The 21,108-nt window shown below is 46.2% G+C and overlaps 1 protein-coding gene across 1 annotated transcript in view; it reads left to right on the top strand.

The window, feature by feature from the left end:
- Positions 1-14,391, top strand: part of LOC137658131 (mitotic apparatus protein p62-like) — a 28,039-nt gene extending 13,648 nt beyond the window's left edge. The window contains exons 4-5 of the mRNA XM_068392816.1: positions 9,847-10,035; positions 14,266-14,391. Coding sequence (XP_068248917.1) covers positions 9,847-10,035; positions 14,266-14,289 — 213 coding nt within the window. The 3' untranslated portion in view covers positions 14,290-14,391. The remainder of the gene's footprint in view (positions 1-9,846; positions 10,036-14,265) is intronic.
- The last annotated feature ends 6,717 nt before the right edge of the window (positions 14,392-21,108 follow it).

Raw genomic sequence — 21,108 nt, 5'->3', positions numbered from 1 at the left:
AAGACCTGAAGGATACCTCTCCATCATTCAGGCAGGCTTAAGGGCCTTAGTCTGGCCCCTCTTCAGATCCTACCGCTCCTGCCAAGTCGCCCCGTTGCGTGTCGACTTCATGCTAACCAGCAGGGGACGCATTTTCACACCTTCACATCTTGCAGTAGAGATATCGGGATGATTGAGATTCTCTCAATTCCACCATCGGCTCTCTCATTCCAGGCAGGGGAATGTCTCTCTCAGACTATCCGAGCAGAGCCTCATAGAGAGAGTGTACCTAGGGGTCTTTGACCTTGGGTAACCAGCAAGTGCTGGTCTGGGGGACCTGATCGCGACAGCTTGGAACCTCAAGCTTCCGCTAGTTTTCCCCCCAGTCTCAGACCCCGAGACTCTGGCAAGATGCATTCCGGTGATGGTGGGACAACTTCGACGCCTGCGTCTTCCCTCCTTTTTGTCTGCGGACAATGGGTCTCAACAAAACCAGGTTGTCTGTCAACCTTTCAATGGGAGAGCTCCACTGGGACTATGTGCAGAACGGTTTCTGGACCCTCTGCTTCCCCTGACGGAACTCCCGGGAGAGCTTCTCCCACGGCGCAGACTACTCAAGCAACCACACTGCGACATCTCTCCCGAACCGGGGCGTCGCTTCGGCTTCATGCCTGGAGACACTACGCTTCCTCCTCTAGAAGAGACAACCCGCTACAGTCGCGGTACGGAGGTCGCGTCATCTGCGATAGTCATCCACAGGGGTCTCCCAGGCAAAGTGAAGAGTCTAAGGTGGTTGGTGCCGTGGGAGATATACTTCTTCCCGTGAGGCCTCTTCTCCAGCAATAACGGTCTTATTGCCTTTCGGCGGGAGGAAACTCCTTTCCGCTCTTGGCAATGAAGCCTGTCGCTCAGCCTTTCCCTGACCTTCAGGCTTAAAGGAATAACTTTTTCCTGCCCGCTGGATCTATCCTCGCTCATGCGAAGCTACGATCGTCCCTGCCCTAGTCGGAGGAAGACCTCCAACTTGGAGCATGGCTCGGACTTTTAGTCCTTTAAGAGATCTTCTCAAGACCCTTTTACGACAGGCCTCGGATTGTATTCCGCCCTGGGTCTTCTGCTCACTCTGGCCACGGCCAGTGTGTGAGCAATCTTCTTGGTCTCTTACTACTCCCCCCCTTTCTAAGGAAGAGGGGAAGGCAACATTCAGGCTCGCTCCTGAGTTGTTGGCTAGACTCAGAATCTGAGGGTCCCGACCCTTCGGTCCGATTCATTCAAGATTTTGAGTCTCCATTCTGTGTCTGATGTCCCAAGACCTTCTCTTTCTTGCCAGTACAGGAATCGAGAGGTTAGCGCTGGGAACAGCTGCAGTTTGGCCTCAGTTGCAGCCGATTTGGGAACACAAGGAGGACATGGGGGGAGAGTCACCAGTATACCTCTTCAGCCCGGACTCAAGGACATTCATCTCGACCTGTCTTCAGACCCTCCCCCGTCACGTCGCCCTACAGCACGATGTTGGATACATCGCAACGTCCCTCGCCTTCGAGTAATACTACTCTGTGACGCAGGTGCTACAAGCTGGAGTCTGGAAGCGTCTGATGACCTTCGCAGCCCGCTTCCTGCAGGGCGTGACCCACAGGAGTCTCGATACGTTTTCTATCGCTCTGTGGTGGCTACACAACAGCTGGTCTAACCTCAGGCTCCTTTTTGGACAGGTAGCAGAAGGTTGAGGGCATTGTTATCAGGTTTTAGTCTGCATGAACGAAAGAAGTATGTCTGGCCCTTACTTCTTTCTTCATCATCCCCTCTACGGGGAAGCAGCATCCTGGTCTCTGCATAGCTGACCTCGAACCTCTGCAGGTAAACCATGCTTCCTTGTGTTCCGAGTATTGAGTCAATACTGTCGCGTCCCCCATACCCTGACGAGGTGGTATTGGGAACGTCTTAACCCAGAGTTCCTTCTGGAACTCCAGGTCAACTGCCTAAGACGGGTCACACTTCTTCCTTCACACACAAGCTTACGTAGGCCACATGGTTCCTTGCGGTGCAAGGAACTTGTGAGGTGCAGGGACTCCTTTTCTCGAGTGCGACTCACTCGGATTCTGAGTCCCCGGGTAAAGCCAAAGCCAGTATGGCTGGGGACTTTCCACCCTTCCTAAGGGATAAGTCACCCTTTGTAAATAGCGTGGTTTGTATTTCGGTTACGGAACAAATGACAAATTCGAAGATAATTTGTATTTTTCCTAACCATACAAACCTTAGCTATTTACACATATTTGCCCGCCAGCCCTGTCCCCCAAGACAAGTCCTACCTCTAAGTGAAAGTGAGTATTCACCTGTGTGTGAGGGGGAGGAGGGGTAGCTAGCTACCACTCCCCTACCCCCCCGCTAACTAGCGCGGGGGTAATACACCCTCGTTAAATTCTAATGGCTCGCCATTTCAGCTACGCTAAAAGTAATACCCTTTGTAAATAGCTAAGGTTTGTATGGTTAGGAAAAATACAAATTATCTTCGAATTTGTCATATTTTCAATATTAATCTTACCCGATGATCATGTAGCTGCAACTCTGTTGCTCGACAGAAAAAACCTACGGTCGGGATACGCCAGCGATCGCTATACAGGTGGGGGTGTACAACAACAGCGCCATCTGTCGAGTAGGTACTCAGGTACTTCTTGTCAACAAGAACCAATTTTTCCTCTGTCGTGCCAATGGCAGGACCTACTAAATACGCCGTCCCTAACTGGATTTGTTTTCACAACGATTTGGTGAAGTACACTATTCCAGTTTTGAGCTTTCGCTATGCAGGGGTTTTATCTTCATTTCAAAACTTGAACTCGTTTTGGATAGATTTAATTATGGTGACGAAGAGAGTATGGACTCTTTCACTTTTAAATGGCCGACCCTTCCCTTAGACGGAAGTGTTGGTGACGAAGAGAGTATGGACTCTCTTTTACTTTTAAATGGCCGACCCTTCCCTTAGAGGGAAGTGTGTTTAGGTTTTTGGTAATTTTGCTTAACAAGTTATAGATCTATTTATTTTATATCTCTCCGCCTTTATAGGCCTCTTCGATTAACTTTCCATTTATTATAAACTTATAAAAATTAATTTTTATGTTTGTTTATATGCGACCTTTCCTAATAGTAGGCAGTCCTTACTTGGAACCGAAGTTAATTAACATTGAGCCCGTCATATCGTATTTAACCTTTTAAGAATTTAATACTTTTTAATACTTTTTAATTTTCAATATTAATCTTACCCGATGATCATGTAGCTGCAATTCTGTTGCTCGACAGAAAAAACCTACGGTCGGGATACGCCAGCGATCGCTATACAGGTGGGGGTGTACAACAACAGCGCCATCTGTCGAGTAGGTACTCAGGTACTTCTTGTCAACAAGAACCAATTTTTCCTCTGTCGTGCCAATGGCAGGACCTACTAAATACGCCGTCCCTAACTGGATTTGTTTTCACAACGATTTGGTGAAGTACACTATTCCAGTTTTGAGCTTTCGCTATGCAGGGGTTTTATCTTCATTTCAAAACTTGAACTCGTTTTGGATAGATTTAATTATGGTGACGAAGAGAGTATGGACTCTCTTTCACTTTTAAATGGCCGACCCTTCCCTTAGACGGAAGTGTTGGTGACGAAGAGAGTATGGACTCTCTTTCACTTTTAAATGGCCGACCCTTCCCTTAGAGGGAAGTGTGTTTAGGTTTTTGGTAATTTTGCTTAACAAGTTATAGATCTATTTATTTTATATCTCTCCGCCTTTATAGGCCTCTTCGATTAACTTTCCATTTATTATAAACTTATAAAAATTAATTTTTATGTTTGTTTATATGCGACCTTTCCTAATAGTAGGCGGTCCTTACCTGGAACCGAAGTTAATTAACATTGAGCCCGTCATATCATATTTAACCTTTTAAGAATTTAATACTTTTTAATACTTTTTAATTTTAATGTTTTATGAAAGAATTTCTTTGATAGTCTCGTACTGTTTTCAAAGATGAACTAACGTTTAGTTTTTTAGTCTCCGCAGTTGTTGACGTTCAGAACGTTCAACATGCACTCTATCGTTACGATAGAGAGAGAGTGTTTCACGGTTTCACGTTGCAGTAAGAGTAAACCGATTCTAGCGTTTCGTTCATTCTTTCTTAGCTTAAATGGTTTAAATTCTAAATAAAGGAACTTTTTATTTGGGAAACCTTTCAGTTTTTTCATTTAGCAAATAACATGTTTTAACGATATATAATTGGGCTCTTCTCTCAGGTGCTAAGTCAAGAGAGAAGAGAGAGAGAGATAGAGACGGAGGGAGCGAGAGGAGAATAATCGTTTCGTTCAAGCGGGTAACGTTGTTCTCGTTTTTTACTCTTCTCCCTAGTCGCTGTAGGGGAAGAAGGTAAAACGTTTCTAGAGTTTTATTCTTGTTCCCAGGCTTTATGCGGTGAGAGATTGTAAACGTAGTTTATTTGATCTAGTGTTTACAGTAGTCTCTTTTCCAGCCACTGAATTCTTTATCTTTATTTATGTTTTTCTGGTGCATTGTAACTGTTTTCGCAATTACTACCTTTTAATGAAGGATAGGATTGCGTGTTTCAGGTAGAAATCAGTTAAAGTTTCGATTTCAGTGAAATAAGTGCAAACAGAAAATCAAAAGTGATAAAGTGATATGCGCAAAGTGTTACAGTGTTGCGTTCGAGGGTTCGTCTGTTCGTGCCAGTTGTTCACCTAGTCCGGGACCTCTTACAAGCTCCCAAGCCCAGGGGAGAAGTAATGTCGAACGACTTATGGGTTCCACAGGCTTTGATCGACGAACAGACGTTTTTCCCTCTGTGGTTTCGGGCGTATCTACACACGTTGCCGACGTGATCGCCCCACCCACACAAAGACGAGAGAGCCCATTTATTCCTCGTCTGCGGAAGAGGTTTCTCGTAGAAACCATGGACCAAATCTTGCAGCTTTTTAAGTGCAAGTCGGTCCCTTCCGCGCAAGTCCAACGGCCTAGGTGTAGCCACTGGGTCAGTTCGGACTCGCTGCAGTCATCCGACGACTGCACACCTCCCAAGAGAGGCAAGGTGGTACCGCAACAGGCAGTAACTCCGTCTGTTGCCGCACCAGCTGTTTTAGACCCTCAGTCACAACGGACAGTAGCTCCGTTTGTTGCTGTTTTTTGTAGACCCTAAGTGGTCTTTACTGCAGTCTATGCAGACTCAGTTAGCTGCGGTTATGCAGGAGTTTCGTGCGGAGAAGGTTTACACTGCTCTCGTTAGCCTACAACCTGCCACGGTTGTGCGCTCAGCTCACGCTGAGGCTGCCTGCTCCCACACTCCGGCTGCGGAGAGCTCCACATCCGATGCGCATTCGACCCTGCCAGACGCATGTTAACGTTAGCCGACGTGCGGCTCCCTCCGTTAACATGCGTGAGCTACCGCATCAGCAGTGGGAAGGTGGAGTCAAGCTGCCGTGTTTTGACGCGATGCGTTAGTTTCCGCAACCCACGGCAGTCCCCACCACGCACCACCACTCCGCTTTGGTTGTTGCCTGCTCCCACACTCCGACTGCGGAGTAGGTTGACGATGCACCCGTTGGCCTACAGCCTGCCACGGTTGTGCGCCCAGCATGGCTGCCTGCTCCCACACTCTTGTTGTGAGAGCTCCTCCACCCATGCGCAGTCGACCCTGCCAGGCGCATGCTGACTCCCTCAGACACACGGAGCACTCCGTTGCCGTGCGTGAGCTACCACAAGCTGCCGTGTTTTGACACGGTGTGTCAGCCTCCGCAACCCACTGTGGTTACCGCCACTCGCCCGCAGCAGACTAGTCAGTCAGGAGTTGAGGCTTCCCCACACAGCTTTGGTTGTTGCCAGCTCACAGACTGTCAAGCAGTTACATGACGTTGCCTTCTGGTCTGCTACTAATGCACCAGTGCTGTATGTCCTCACGCACCTGTTGTGGTTGACAGTTCAGTTTTTGACAGTTCACAGACTGTCAAGCAGTTACATAACGTTGCCTTCTGGTCTGCCGCTTATGCACCAGTGAAACCCTCACTGAGATAACCTAGCTTTTCTCGGACATGGTTCCTGTAGATGAGAAAGTGCTGTTCCCCCTCCTGATATTCCTTTGAGGACTCTGTCATTTGGAGAGGAGCCTTAAGCTGCTTAGCCTCCTATGGACTTTAATTAAAGCATAACAATGCTTCCAGGGATGGTAAATGGTTCCGCTTCAGTCGCTAACCCCGTCTGTTGCCACACCTGCTCCCATAGACCCTAATGGGCTTTGTTGCAAGACATGCAGTCCAAGCTTGTGTCCTTGATAGAGGATTTTTTACGGAGAAGAACCTTCTAGCCAACAACCTTCCTACCGGTTGGTTGTACGCCCTGTTGACGCTGAGGTATCCTACTCACGTCCGCCAGTTGAGATGGTTCCTCCACCGGTGCGACCCAGTGTGGGTTGCCAGTCGCACGTTGACGTTAAGCGACTCTCGGAGGTGGTTGTGGACGTTCAGTGTGTCACTAGGAAGACGTTCAACAACCAGCAGAGATGACTTGTTGTGACGCAGTGCGGCAACCTCAGCAACCCTGTAGGGGGTTGACTGCACAACCCAGACAGTCTTCACAGTTTCGGGTTGACGCTGTACTTCCTCGCGTCCCCATGGTTGACAGTTCACAGACTGTGCAGCAGTACCATGATCTTGTGTCCGGCTCCGTCACGCATCCACCAGTGCGACCGGATTCAGCGAGTCAGACGTTGCCCACTCCGTTGCCGTTTCCTCATCAGTTTCGAATGAGGAACCCTCTGATGAGGACATTGCTGAACAAGACGATCAACCCCCAGCCCTACTATCCATCCAGAAGATGCTGAAGAAGGAACACTGCCCTGTCAGGCTGTGGATGAGTCTGGTTAGGACACTGTCATCCGTGGTTCTATTTGTGTCACTTGGAAGACTACACCTCCGTCCTCTTCTGTATCATCTAGCTTTCACTGGAAAAGGACTAGACGCTAGAAGCGGTCTCGATCCCGGTTTCCGGTAAGATAAAGTCTGGTCTGACTTGGTGAAAGGACTATATCAACCTTAGAGAGGGTCTTCCCCTGACTGTTCAGACTCCCAACCACGTTCTCTTCTTGGACGCATCGGACGTAGGCTGGGGTGCGACATTAGGCGGTAGGGAATGCTCGGGATTATGGAACTCGAGTCAAAGGACAATGCATTTCAACTGCAAGAAGCTTCTGGCAGTACGTCTGACCTGGAAAAGCTTCAGGTCTCTCCTTCAAGGCAAAGTGGTGGAGGTGAACACGGTCAACACCCTGCTTTGACGTACATCTCCAAACTAGGAGGGACCTACTCTCTGACATGGTACGAGTTCGCAAGAGACCTCCTCTCCTGTTCAACAGGTCTAGACTTTTCACTAGTAACGAGGTTTATCCAAGGCAACTTGAATGTCATAGCAGATTGTCTCAGTAGGAAGGGACAAATAATTCCAACATATTGGACCCTCCACAAGGATGTATGCAAGAGACTTTGGGCCACCTGGGGCCAGCCAACCATAGATCTCTTCGCAACCTCGATGACCTAGAGGCTCCCAATACTTTGCTCACCTATCCCGGACCCAGCAGTAGTTCATATAGATGCCTTTCTACTAGATTGGTCTCATCTAGATCTATATGCATTCCCTCCGTTCTAGATTGTCAACAAGGTACTGCAGAAGTTCGCCTCTCACGAGGGGACAAAGTTGACGCTAGTTGCTTCTCTCTGGCCCGCGAGAGAATAACTCACCGAGGTACTTCGATGGCTAGTAGACGTTCCCAGAACACTTCCCCTAAGGGTGGACCTGCTACGTCTGCCACGCGTAAAGAAGGTACTCCAAGGCCTCCACGCTCTTCGTCTGACTGCCTTCTGAATATCGAAAGACTCTCGAGAACTAGAGATTTTTCGAAGGAGGCAACCAGAGCGATTGCTAGAGCAAGGAGAACATCCACCCTTAGAGTCTACCAATCGAAGTGGGAAATCTTCCGAAACTGGTGCAAGTCAGTATCCGTATCCTCGACCAGTACCTCTGTAACTCAAATAGCTGACTTCCTCTTATATCTGAGGAAAGAACGATCTCTTTCAGCTCCCACTATCAAGGGTTACAGAAGCATGTTGGCATCAGTCTTCCGTCACAGAGGCTTAGATCTTTCCAACAATAAAGATCTACAGGACCTCCTTAAGTCTTTTGAGACCACGAAGGAGCGTCGTTTGGTTACACCTGGTTGGAATTTAGACGTGGTTCTAAGATTCCTTATGTCAGACAGGTTCGAACCACTTCAATCAGCCTCCCTGAAAGATCTCACCTTTAAGACTCTTTTCCTGATATGCTTAACCACAGCTAAAAGAGTCAGTGAGATTCATGCCTTCAGCAAGAACATCGGATTCTCATCCGAAACAGCTACATGTTCTACAACTCGGTTTTCTAGCCAAACACGAGCTGCCTTCTCGGCCTTGACCAATATCGTTCGATATTCCAAACTTATCGTATGGTTGGAAATGAACTAGAAGAGTATTATGTCCTGTAAGAGCTCTTAAGTTCTATTTTAAAAACCTTTACGACGCCCGTCTGAAGCTTTATGGTGTTCAGTTAAGAATCCATCTTTGCCTATGTCAGAGAATTCTTTATCCTATTTTATCAGACTGTTAATACGAGAAGCTCATTCCCTTCTGAATGAGGAAGACCAAGCTTGGCTGAAGGTAAGGACACACGAAGTTAGAGCTGTCACAACTTCCGTGGCCTTTGAACAAAATAGATCTCTGCAAATTATATTCGACGCAACCTATTGGAAAAGCAAATCAGTGTTCGCGTCTTTTATCTTATGAATGTCCAGTCTCTTTACGAGAACTGCTACACTCTGGGACCATTCGTAGCAACGAGTGCAGTAGTGGTGGGGGCTCCACCACTACAATTCCCTAATTCCAGAACCTTTTTAATCTTTCTCTTGAAATATTTTTGGGTTGTCCGGAAGGCTAAGAAGCCTTTCGCATCCTACTTGATTTGGCGGGTGGTCAAAATCATTTCTTGAGAAGCGCCTAGATTAGAGGTTTTGATGAGGACCTTTAGTATGGGTTGCAACCCTTCATACTTCAGCTCCTAGGAGTCGCTCAGCATCCTATGAGGATCGCGAGGCTCAGTAAGGAAGACGTACTTAAAAAGGCAGAGTAATTGTTCAAGTCGTCTTCCTTACCAGGTACTTATTTATTTTATGTTTGTTATTTTGAATAACTGCTAAAATGAAATACGGGATACTTAGCTTCTTATGTTAACATGTATGCTGGTCTCTACCCACCCCCCTGGGTGTGAATCAGCTACATGATCATCGGGTAAGATTAATATTGAAAAATGTTATTTTCCTTAGTAAAATAAATTTTTGAATATACTTACCCGATGATCATGAATTTAAGGACCCTCCCTTCCTCCCCATAGAGACCCAGTGGACCGAGGAGAAAATTGGTTCTTGTTGACAAGAAGTACCTGAGTACCTACTCGACAGATGGCGCTGTTGTTGTACACCCCCACCTGTATAGCGATCGCTGGCGTATCCCGACCGTAGGTTTTTTCTGTCGAGCAACAGAGTTGCAGCTACATGATCATCGGGTAAGTATATTCAAAAATTTATTTTACTAAGGAAAATAACATTTTTCTATAAACACTATAATAACTTATCAAAACAAGAGGAAGAGAAATAAGGTAGAATAGTGTGCCCGAGTGTACCCTCAAGCAAGAGAAATAGTATTCTTTTGATTTTGTAAATTTGCAGTATCCATTTCATTCATTTATCAAAGGAATAAATGCCTTGTTACCAAGTACCCTTTGTATAATTTATTTTCCTTTTCAGATATTATTAGAGGACCAACAAGCAACTTTTCACCTTATCAAAGGGTCTGGTCCATTATACCTTAGTGGCACACACCAAACAGAGACCACAGTAATTTTGGATGAGGATGATGCTGAAGGTTATGAAAACAGACCTGGATGGGAAGATGAAGATGATGATGATGACGACGATGAACCTGACGAAGTGCCGGTATGTTAGTTTGTTGATAAGTAGATTCTTCTTTGTAGAGTAATGGTTGCATACTGGTATGAAGATGTATTTCTTGCAAGTATTAGTTTTTACCTTATGTTAGAACCAGCCATATGCAAGGTAAGTAATTGATTGATACCTTGGATGGTGACTACGGTATGTTGCTCAAACGGAAGTTTTACTCTGAGGAACAATTTGTTCCTATGTGTTTACAAACCTTTAGTCCTTTAGCCTGTAAGAGACTGAAAGGATGTATCAACAGCATAAACCCATTCGCTAAAACAATTAAATTTTCTAAAAGAAGAAAGAACCGTAATAGGTGATACAGTACTGTGTGGTCCCCAAAGATTCGACTGTTAATGGCTAAAACAAGGAGTCCAATAAAAATCACCAAAGAAATATATCCTCTGTTCCAGGGCCAGTGTTTCAATACGCAAAGCAGGAACTCTGTATGCATACAAGAGAGACCCACCAGTTCAGGCTCTATTTATCCCGTCACGCTACCTCTAATGATGTTTGTCTGAACTGCTAGCATCATCACTGGGAACCAATACAAATACTGGAGACAGTACTACCTGGGCCCAGCCACCATACCTACCTTTAGTAGAATTTAAGAAAAAAAAAATCTTGCACGAAATGTAACAATGAAAAAGGATAGGCTTACGATTTTTCCTTGCATGTTTAACAGAGAAAGATAGTATTATTATTATTATTATTATTATTATTATTATTACTATTACTTCTTGCTAGGCCACAATCCTAGTTGGAAAAGCAGGATGCTATAAACCCAGGGGCTCCAACTCCAACAGGGAAAATAGCCTAGTGAGGAAAGGAAACAAGGAAAAATAAAATATTTTAAGAACAGTAACATTAAAATAAATATATCCTATATGAACTATAAAAACTTTTAACAAAACAAGAGGAAAAGAAATCATAAAGAACAGTGTGCCCGAGTGTACTCTCTAGCAAGAGAACTCTAACCCAAGACAGTGGAAGACCTTGGTACAGAGTCTATGGCACTACCCAAGACGAGAGAGCAATGGTTTGATTTTGGAGTATACTTCTAGAAGAGCTGCTATCATAGCTAAAGAGTCTCTTCTACCCTTACCGAGAGGAAAGTGGCCACTGAACGATTACGGTACAGTAGTTAACCCCTTGAGAGAAAAAGAATTTTTTGGTGATCTTTGTGTTGTCAGGTGTATGAGGACAGAGGAGAATATGTAAAGAATAGGCCGGACTATTCTGTGTATGTGTAGGCTAGGCGAAAGGAAAATGAACTGTAACCAGAGAGGATGATCCAATGTACAGTAGTACTGTCTGGCCAGTCAAAGGACCCATAATTCTCTCAGTAAAGATAACTGTACTGTAAGTGTTCGCTGTTTTCTTCTTGAATCACCGCATATGTAGCCTACATTTGCAATATTGATAAAAAAATAATTAGAATAAGAATATGAGAAAAATTTATATGCCAATTAAGGACATTCTGAGTTTTATATACATACATGGACATAGGGTGTTTATAATTTACTACCTGAAGCAAGTCCAAGTGGTCCAACCTATTTTTGTAGTACTCAAATAATTTATGGCACCTATGAGGGTGAAATAGGGTAGAAATGGGGCCCTCATCAATAGTGTGTAATGGCAGAGAGATTGTGACAGGCATCTATCTCTTTCCTAGGCATTTTCTCTTTATGGCAAGTGTTTGACTTTTTTTTCTTCTTACCCATGCACGTACAAATTGGTTATAGATGAAGTATCATTATGGCAGGAATTCTCAAACATTTTATCAACCAAGGACCCTTTTTATGACAAAAAGAACTGAGGACCCCCTCACAAGTGTTCCGCAAAATAAATTCAATATTACGCGGGTTTTTACAATTTGATATCCATATAGGACCTATATTATAGGTCATGTGGACAAACAAACAAGTTTATTTGACAAAGTTTACTCATAAACACACAGTCAGCCCTCATTCTTTGCGAGGGCTAAGTAACAGACAGGCGCCATTCGCAAATACTTGGTGGCCTAGGGTTGGATAAATCCTAACCTAACAACTCTCTGCCCACTGCCTATGCTCTGATAATACACTAAGTACTGCCTAATATTGTTTTTGCTTTATCTCCGTTTTAGTTGTTCCTATCTAGTAGAATACTGTATAACACTCATTGGTACTGTGGTGTATATTACTGTAATATACTACTATCACTACAGTAAAGAATAACTGTACTGTAAGTGTTCACCGATTTCGACTTGACTCACCGGGTATGTAGCCTACATTTGCAATAAATAACATTACCATAACTATGTTCTGTACAATATTAGGATTAACTATGTATACATATTTTATATAATGACCACTAACCATTTTTGTATGAAGTTCTACGCTGCCATTTTTTAGTTTGATGCAATGCATGATGTCTTGTTATCTTCTGTAGGGAATCTGTCCGAAATTTACAGTAACCCGGTAATAATATCTATCCCATCTTCTACTTCAATGGGTTAGAAAATTTAAAGATAATCTTAAAAGTATCATTAGTAACGGTATAATCAATGCTTAAATGCATAGCCACAATAACAACTGAACAAAAAAAAACAGCCGTTTTGTTACCAAATTAATCAGATAACAGCAGTTTTGCTTGTATTGGGGTTAAGGTGCTATGTTGTCTACATGGAAGAATACCAGAGTAATATTGGAGTAGAGTAGTCACTAGTGTACAATAAAGCAGGGGTTTGCAAAATCTAATGAATTTAACGGTGGATGCTCCCAATTTCGGTGAGACATTCATCCCTCCAAGGATAGGGAAGTTGTGCACTGGGAGGCAGGCACATCCTTTACATTAATAATGAACAAAAGACATCTGGTATTGATATGGAAGAGGGAGAGGGAATTAATGAAAATCGGATTCACGGTAATATGTATATTTTTAAACACTTGTTATTGATATTATTATTGCTTGCTAAGCTACAACCCTAGTTAGGAAAGCAGAATGCTACAAGCCTGAGTGCTCCAACAGGGAAAATAACCCAGTGAGGAAAGGAAATAAGGAAATTACATGTAATTAACTAGAATGAAATATTCTAAGAACAGCAACAACTCCAAAAAATTTGTTTACACCAACTATAAAATTTAAAAAAAAAAAAAAAGAGGAAGAGAAATAAGATAGAATAGTTTTCTGAGTGTACCCTCAGGCAAGAGAACTCTACCCCAAGACAGTGAAAGACCATGGTCTCTGTACTACAGAGGTTATGGCACTATCCACGACTAGAGAACAATGGTTTGATTTTGGAGTGTCCTTCTAGAAGAGCTGCTTACCATAGCAAAAGTCTCTTCTACACCTACCAAGAGGAATTTAGCCACTGAACAATTATATTGCAGTAGTTATCACCTTAATTGAGGAAGAATTGTTTGGTAATCTCAGTGTTATCAGATGTATGAGGACAGGAGAATATGTAAAGACTAGGCCAGACTATTCAGTGTGTGTGGGCAAAAGGAAAATGGGCCGTAACCAGAGAGAAGGTACCAATGTAGTACTGTCTGGCCCGTCAAAGGACCCAATAACTCTAGCGGTAGTATCTCAACAGGTTGATGGTAGCCTGGCCAACCTACTACCTTTGGATTATCCACTATTTGATGGGTGGTCTTATGTTTTGATTTTAGAATTGCTACTTAAAGATGAAATTATACTTAGTTAACATGTGTATTTGTTTACAGCTTTCCATGACTTGATATTATGCTGTATGTTTGTGTGTGTGTGTAATCTAAATCTGTTCATAAAGCTCGCAAATTACAGTCACTTGAATAGTTTAGCAATGATTGGAATAGGCAAATATAGTGATATTGACAAATTTGGATGATCTAATAACACCTTGTATTATTGGAGGTGAAATAAGAATATTACAAGTTTTGCTTGATTTAGCTTGGGGGACCATGAACTTATACTAAGAAGTTTGTGTTTTTATGTCAAACTTCATGAGCATTTTGGAGTTTGATATACAGTACTTATGTTTTCTGTGCAGAAACAATTTCATGAAAAAAAAAAAACCATATGATTTATATTTGAAGCTGTTATAGAACCAACCATGTTTTAAAGCAGTATATTTGTATAGTGAAATATGATGACTATTCTTATGCATAGATTTGTAATTTTAAGATCAAACTATTTTGATTATTTTAGAGTTTCATCAGAATCAAGACTGAAGTTTAAAATGTTTTTTTTTTCTCTTTGCAGGCTAAGAAGAAGGCAAAAAAGTAGAGGTTTAAGTAGTTAGGTGTGGCTTCACTTCGTTTGTTTTTTATCTTGTGAAAAATTAGTAATTAAAATTATGTACGTCTTTGATAAACGGTTTAAATGAAAGTGTGTATCACTGCTCCTTTTACTAAAGAATGTGACCCATAGGTGTAAGCACTGGTGAAAGTGTTAAACAGAGGAATAAATGGCTGAAGACTACATGCTGAATGCTGTACATTGTAATGAGAATTGGAAAGCTAAATATTAAAGATGAGACTAATAACTTCCAATAGTTAACAAGCCTAATTCCTGATACACCAAGAAACTACATATTTTGTCTTCCTAAATTGTTTACTTTATATTAGAGGAAAATATGACTGTTGAGGGATAAATACCAACTTCTGTTGTAGGAGGCTGATTAAATAAGATATGAGATAAATCAAGTCTCTTGTATCGTAAAGCTATTCATTTTTACCTAAGATATTTTACCATGCAGGTGCACTTGTTTTATATCCTACTTTACCTCATTCTTGCTTCCTGTCTTAGATTTTGCTATGTAACCTCGTTCAACTTTAATTTCACAATTTACAATAACTGTTTGGGATTCCCCTAGTTGCACTTGGGCACTGAATGGCCTCAGTACTGGGCTATATCAAATCAAGGCCAAAACTTTTATCTTCTAATAAGTTATCTAGTAGCTATGGGTATATTATATTTGTGTTAAAAAATTAGAATTATATTCGTAACTATTTTTAATGGAAGTCAGAAAATATACCGAACAATTGTCATGGTTTGTGCGTTAATGGCCTTTATACCATATGACCGTTGTCATTCAGTTCAACAAACCCAGTGATGGTTATACTTTATACATTTGTACTCTATCCTCAAAATTTAGTTGTTCCGTAACCGAAATACAAACCACGCTATTTACAAAGGGTATTACTTTTAGCGTAGCTGAAATGGCGAGCCATTAGAATTTAACGAGGGTGTATTACCCCCGCGCTAGTTAGCGGGGGGGTAGGGGAGTGGTAGCTAGCTACCCCTCCTCCCCCTCACACACAGGTGAATACTCACTTTCACTTTTGGCTCGGACTGTGACAGACGTCTCTGTCTTGGTCCTCGCTTGGCAGCCATTGTCTGTTTTGTCTTTACTTAATCGCTTACTTTTCTTTTACTCAATATATATGTAAACATGTTTTCATGTTTGTATATATATTTGAGTATAGAAATAAGTAAGTTTCCTTTTCAGATGTGTGTGTGTAGTGTACGATATCTACGTGGAGGCCTCGGCAGTTAGGCCACCACGGCCTAAGTTTATGGGTTGCGATCGAGTTTGACTTCGGTCTTTCTCTCTCTCTCTCTCTTGAGGTCGTTCACCCTTTTACTATGTTTTACTACGCCCTTGTAGCTTCCTTCCCGTGTGGGTGGGGTTGCTACGCCGTACATTTTGTCTCAATTAGTTTATGAATCTAATTGTAGTTGTTAATTTTTCAGCTTGTAGAACGATTCCTTTCGGGGTTTTCGTTTTTTTCTTTAGTGTTCATTCATTTTTAAATTACATAATTACATAGTTACATAATTATAATTGTTATAATTCTGTTTTGGTTACAGCTCTCCTTCCGCGAGTGTAAGTGGTTTTGAGGGCACGTGCCTATTGTGTAATTCTTGTTCCTTTTCCTCGGGATTCCTCTTCGGAGCCTTCCCGGGGGAATGAATGTGTACTAATATTATTTGTTTTATTTTTTACAGTTACCGATCTAGTTCGTTTCTGTAATATAGCAACGGTGTGAGCTGTCTGGTTGAGTCCTGGGGATTCGGCTGTTGCTGCCTCCCCCTTGTATTGTCGTCAGGGGCGTGTCTCCTTCTACTGGTAGTACTCCCGTGTCGACGGACAGCTCTCCAGTTCATTTTAGAACAGTCAGGAGGCTTGCCTCCTTGGGCGGATAACTTTCCTTCCGAGGGAAGTTTTTTCCTGTCCAGGCTTGAGCTTTTCCTCTTTTGGGGGGTTCTTCTCTTGCCTTTTTTTTTTTTCGTGCGACTATGCTCTTGGTGCTGAGCGGTCGCACCTGCAGTTTCGCTCAAGGGGCTGGGCAACTGCAGGAGCTCCTCTTCGGAGGATTGCCCCTTTTAGGTCACTGGCTGACCAGTCTCTTCCACGAAGTGTTTCTCTTTCGTTCGCGAGAGAGTACACTCATAGAGACTCCTCTTCGGAGGTTTCTTCTGTTGCTGTTGCTGTTGGCCTCCCTCGCCGTAAGGCCCTCCGTCCGCCTCGTCGTAAGGGCCTCTCATCTCCCTATAAGGGTGTTTGAGGCGCCTTTTTGAATCTCCGTTTGCAGCCTACAACTTCTTTTTCTCGATCTTCCGTCTTGGTGCAGATGGACAGCAGTCTAATCTCGTCTTCCGACGGGCAACGGTCTTCCCGACGGACAACGGTCTTCCCGACGGACAGCGGTCTTCCGACGGACATCAGTCTCCCGGCGGACAACGATCCCTTCGGGGCAAAGGGTTGCCCCCACGGGGGTTCTTCCCTTGCGTGTCAGGGTTTCCCTGCGCGCCCTTCTGTTCGTCAGCGCTCTCCTGTTCGTCAGCGCTTTCAGATGATCTTCCCTGCAGTTCCTGTTACGTGCCCTGTGCGCCCACGTTCGCCCTCGCGATCTAGAACTTAGGTTCAGGTCGGGGTCAAGGACTCTTCTTCTTTGCGCGGGCTTCCACGCGTAGCCTTCTGCTCGTCAGCGATCATCAGCTCGTCAGCGATCATCAGCTCGTCAGCGATCATCAGCTCGTCAGCGATCATCAGCTCGTCAGCGATCGTCAGCTCGTCAGCGATCATCAGCTCGCCAGCGATCTCCGGATCGCCCACGTGTGTTACAGCTGGCACGCCAACGTTCTCCAACACTTCTGAAGGAACATGGTTCGCCAGCTACTAGCTCAACTGCGGATGCTGATCGCCATCGCGCGACCCTCAACTGCGGATGCTGATCGCCATCGCGCGACCCTCAACTGCGGATGCTGATCGCCATCGCGCGACCCTCAACTGCGGATGCTGATCGCCATCGCGCGACCCTCAACTGCGGATGCTGATCGCCATCGCGCGACCCTCAACTGCGGATGCTGATCGCCATCGCGCGACCCTCAACTGCGGATGCTGATCGCCATCGCGCGACCCTCAACTGCGGATGCTGATCGCCATCGCGCGACCCTCAACTGCGGATGCTGATCGCCATCGCGCGACCCTCAACTGCGGATGCTGATCGCCATCGCACAACCCTGAACGATTGCCCGCTTCGCATGCTGCTCCTCATCGCACAACCCTGAACGATCGCCCTCTTGCGGATGCTGATCACCATCGCACCCTTTCACGCGATCATTCACCTGCGCATACTGCTCGCCATCGCACAACCCTGAACGATTGCCCGCTTCGCATGCTGCTCCTCATCGCACAACCCTGAACGATCGCCCTCTTGCGGATGCTGATCACCATCGCACCCTTTCACGCGATCATTCACCTGCGCATACTGCTCGCCATCGCACAACCCTGAACGATTGCCCGCTTCGCATGCTGCTCCTCATCGCACAACCCTGAACGATCGCCCTCTTGCGGATGCTGATCACCATCGCACCCTTTCACGCGATCATTCACCTGCGCATGCTGCTCGCCATCGCACAACCCTGAACGATTGCCCGCTTCGCATGCTGCTCCTCATCGCACAACCCTGAACGATCGCCCTCTTGCGGATGCTGATCACCATCGCACCCTATCACGCGATCATTCACCTACACATGCTGCTCGCCATCGCTTACCGCCAGCGATCTTCTTCACCTACGCGGCAGCACGATCCCTCGCCGTCACGCCCATTCGCCTGCGCGCCCGCGCGATCGCTCGCCTGCGCGCCCGCGCGATCGCTCGCCTGCGCGCCCGCGCGATCGCTCGCCTGCGCGCCCGCGCGATCGCTCGCCTGCACGCCCTCGCGACCGCTCGCCTGCGCGCCCTCACGACCGCTCGCCTGCGCGCCCGCGCGACCACTCGCCTGTGCGCCCGCGCGACCATTCGCCTTTGCGCGACCGTTCGCCCTCGCGCGACCATAGTTCGCGGCGAATTCCACAGCCGGTGGTAGCAGCAGGGACGCGTGCTCCTAGGCGGCACTCGGGATCACCTCCATCCAAGCACAGGTTGGTAGTGCAGGACGAAGACAGGTCAGTACAGCATTCTTCCCACCTTCTTTTCAGGCAGGAACCGTCGTGTCCTCTCCAAAGGATCGCCCGATCCCTTTCACCTTAGCGAGGATTTCGGACTCTGTGTCCTTGGAGCAGCAGACATGGTTTGATCCGCTGGCACGGGCGTTAATGAGGTTTATGAAACCAGCACTCACCGGCCAGGGTAACAAACCAGCGGCTGTCTCTCCTACGCTGAAGAGAAAGAGAGGAGTGGACTTCGTGGTGACTTCCCCCAGGGCGAAGTTGGTTCCCAAGAGGTCGGTCTCGAGGGTCCCCTCTCCTGCACTAGTACTCTCTCCTTCTCCCGCCCTGGAAGGATTTTTGGCGGGGGGGCTTTCCGTTGAAGATTTCTCCATCGGACAAGGGGTGACTGCTTACCTCTTCCTCTGGGAGCTTACCAGGTTCTTTCCCTCCTCGGTTACGGCCCGAGGTTTGGTTCAAGGAAGCTACAGGAAGATCAAGGGTACTTTCCTCCTCTCGAGCTCAGGCACCTTGGCCTTTCGTCGTTAATTATCTACTTGCGGACAAGCTCGATGTTGTACCATCTGGACGCACTGACTGAAGGCTTCCTTCGGGTGTCTCATCTGTGGAGGTCAACGACCTCAGACACCCTTCCATCCTTGAGAAGAGTTTTGTCTTTGCCCAAGGACAGAGACTTAAACATCTGCTGTGCGGAGTAAATCGACTTCCGGTTTCACTCCTCCAAGGCGCTTTCTTCCAGACTCTGCAGGGCTCCAGCTCCCTTTTCTTTCAACCACGTCGGCCTAAGTTATCGGCTACGACAACTGGGACAAGGTGTCCAATTGCAGTTTCCTCCTGTCAGGAACAGATGGCACGGGAGACTCCCCCGGGGGGGGCATAGTCCTAAAAGGAGTTCACGAACTCTAGGATTGCAGGTTTTTTCGCCGGGAGGATGCTTAAGGTTACTCATCCGAATGACAGCTTCCCGATGCCCATTCCCGCACAATCTCTGTGAGTAGCCAAGGATATCGCGCCTGCCGTCTCTGTCAGCGAATTCAGTGTCTCTGAACCTCTATGCCATAGCATCAGCAGAGTTGCCCGGTTGGGCAGAATGATCCATACCTTAGGCGAAGGTCTTCCTTAGGATCATCGACGGCTTCACCCCCGGCCCCCTCAGTCGATCCTTTCTTGTAAGGAAGGATCTGAGAGGGGACGTCCATAGTCGACCTCTCAGCCCTGATCAAGTTTGTCGAACAAACTTCGGCCAGCGTAGACCAGCAGAATCGATCAGACTGGTAACGAGGCGACAGGACTCCTTTAACCCTGGATCGGAAGGACGGGTACTTTCAGTTTCCATTCCATCCATCTTCCAGGGTGCTCGTCGAATTCAGCCTAAACTGCAAGTATTCCTGCTTATGATGCAGTGTGGCTATCCCGCCGTGGCATAGCAGGTTTGTTTCCCCAGAGAACTCTCCCTGCCTTCCTCTTGGCCGCTCAGGTGCAGACTTCCGCCTCCTCTGCTGTTTGGAGGGCTGGTCAACTCCGGTAGGCTCGGGTTTCGACCTGATTCAGCGCCGGGAAAAGCTTCCGAATGCTGACCATGAGTGTGGGCTCATGGTATTTTGCTTGGAGCCTTCTCTTCCTCTGCCTCAACATCTGGAGTATCTGGCCATGATATTGAGTCAACCGCCTTACCACGTTGGAAACCCCGCTTCTCGTCCGTCCAGCGAGGTTAAGCAACGTCGGTACTTGGATGGGTGACCACCTGGGGACGCCAGATTCTGTTACCACATCCTCCGAGCCTTCCTTTCGGTTCACCGTGGCAAGACTGAGGAGAGTCGCAGTACCTGTTCTCAGTCAAGCAGAGTTTTCAGCCCTACCTTGGAACGTTTCCTAGTTCTTCTTTCCTCATTGACCCGTTTATAGTCCGAACGGTCGCCTCAGGATAAGTTCCATGTGGGGCGATCCAAGTTCCGGTGGCTTCAGGCAATGTTTAACCGGACTCCCTGGCCCTATGGGACCAGCGGAACTATTAAACCTGCAATGGGTGTTGACCTATGGAGCCTCTTGATGGTAGTGGATATTCTCGTCCTTTCCCCACATTCTTGATGCGGTTCTCGGACTCGTCAAAGGAAAGGGGGGGGGGGGGGGCATGTTCCGGTCCAGGCCTATGGTCAAGACCTGAAGGATACCTCTCCATCATTCAGGCAGGCTTAAGGGCCTTAGTCTGGCCCCTCTTCAGATCCTACCGCTCCTGCCAAGTCGCCCCGTTGCGTGTCGACTTCATGCTAACCAGCAGGGGACGCATTTTCACACCTTCACATCTTGCAGTAGAGATATCGGGATGATTGAGATTCTCTCAATTCCACCATCGGCTCTCTCATTCCAGGCAGGGGAATGTCTCTCTCAGACTATCCGAGCAGAGCCTCATAGAGAGAGTGTACCTAGGGGTCTTTGACCTTGGGTAACCAGCAAGTGCTGGTCTGGGGGACCTGATCGCGACAGCTTGGAACCTCAAGCTTCCGCTAGTTTTCCCCCCAGTCTCAGACCCCGAGACTCTGGCAAGATGCATTCCGGTGATGGTGGGACAACTTCGACGCCTGCGTCTTCCCTCCTTTTTGTCTGCGGACAATGGGTCTCAACAAAACCAGGTTGTCTGTCAACCTT

Source organism: Palaemon carinicauda, chromosome 19 (genome assembly GCF_036898095.1).
Source record: "Palaemon carinicauda isolate YSFRI2023 chromosome 19, ASM3689809v2, whole genome shotgun sequence".
Classification (NCBI taxonomy): Eukaryota; Metazoa; Arthropoda; class Malacostraca; order Decapoda; family Palaemonidae; genus Palaemon; species Palaemon carinicauda.
The sequence above is the reverse complement of the archived record's forward strand: the minus strand, read 5'-3'. Positions and strand labels throughout refer to the sequence as shown.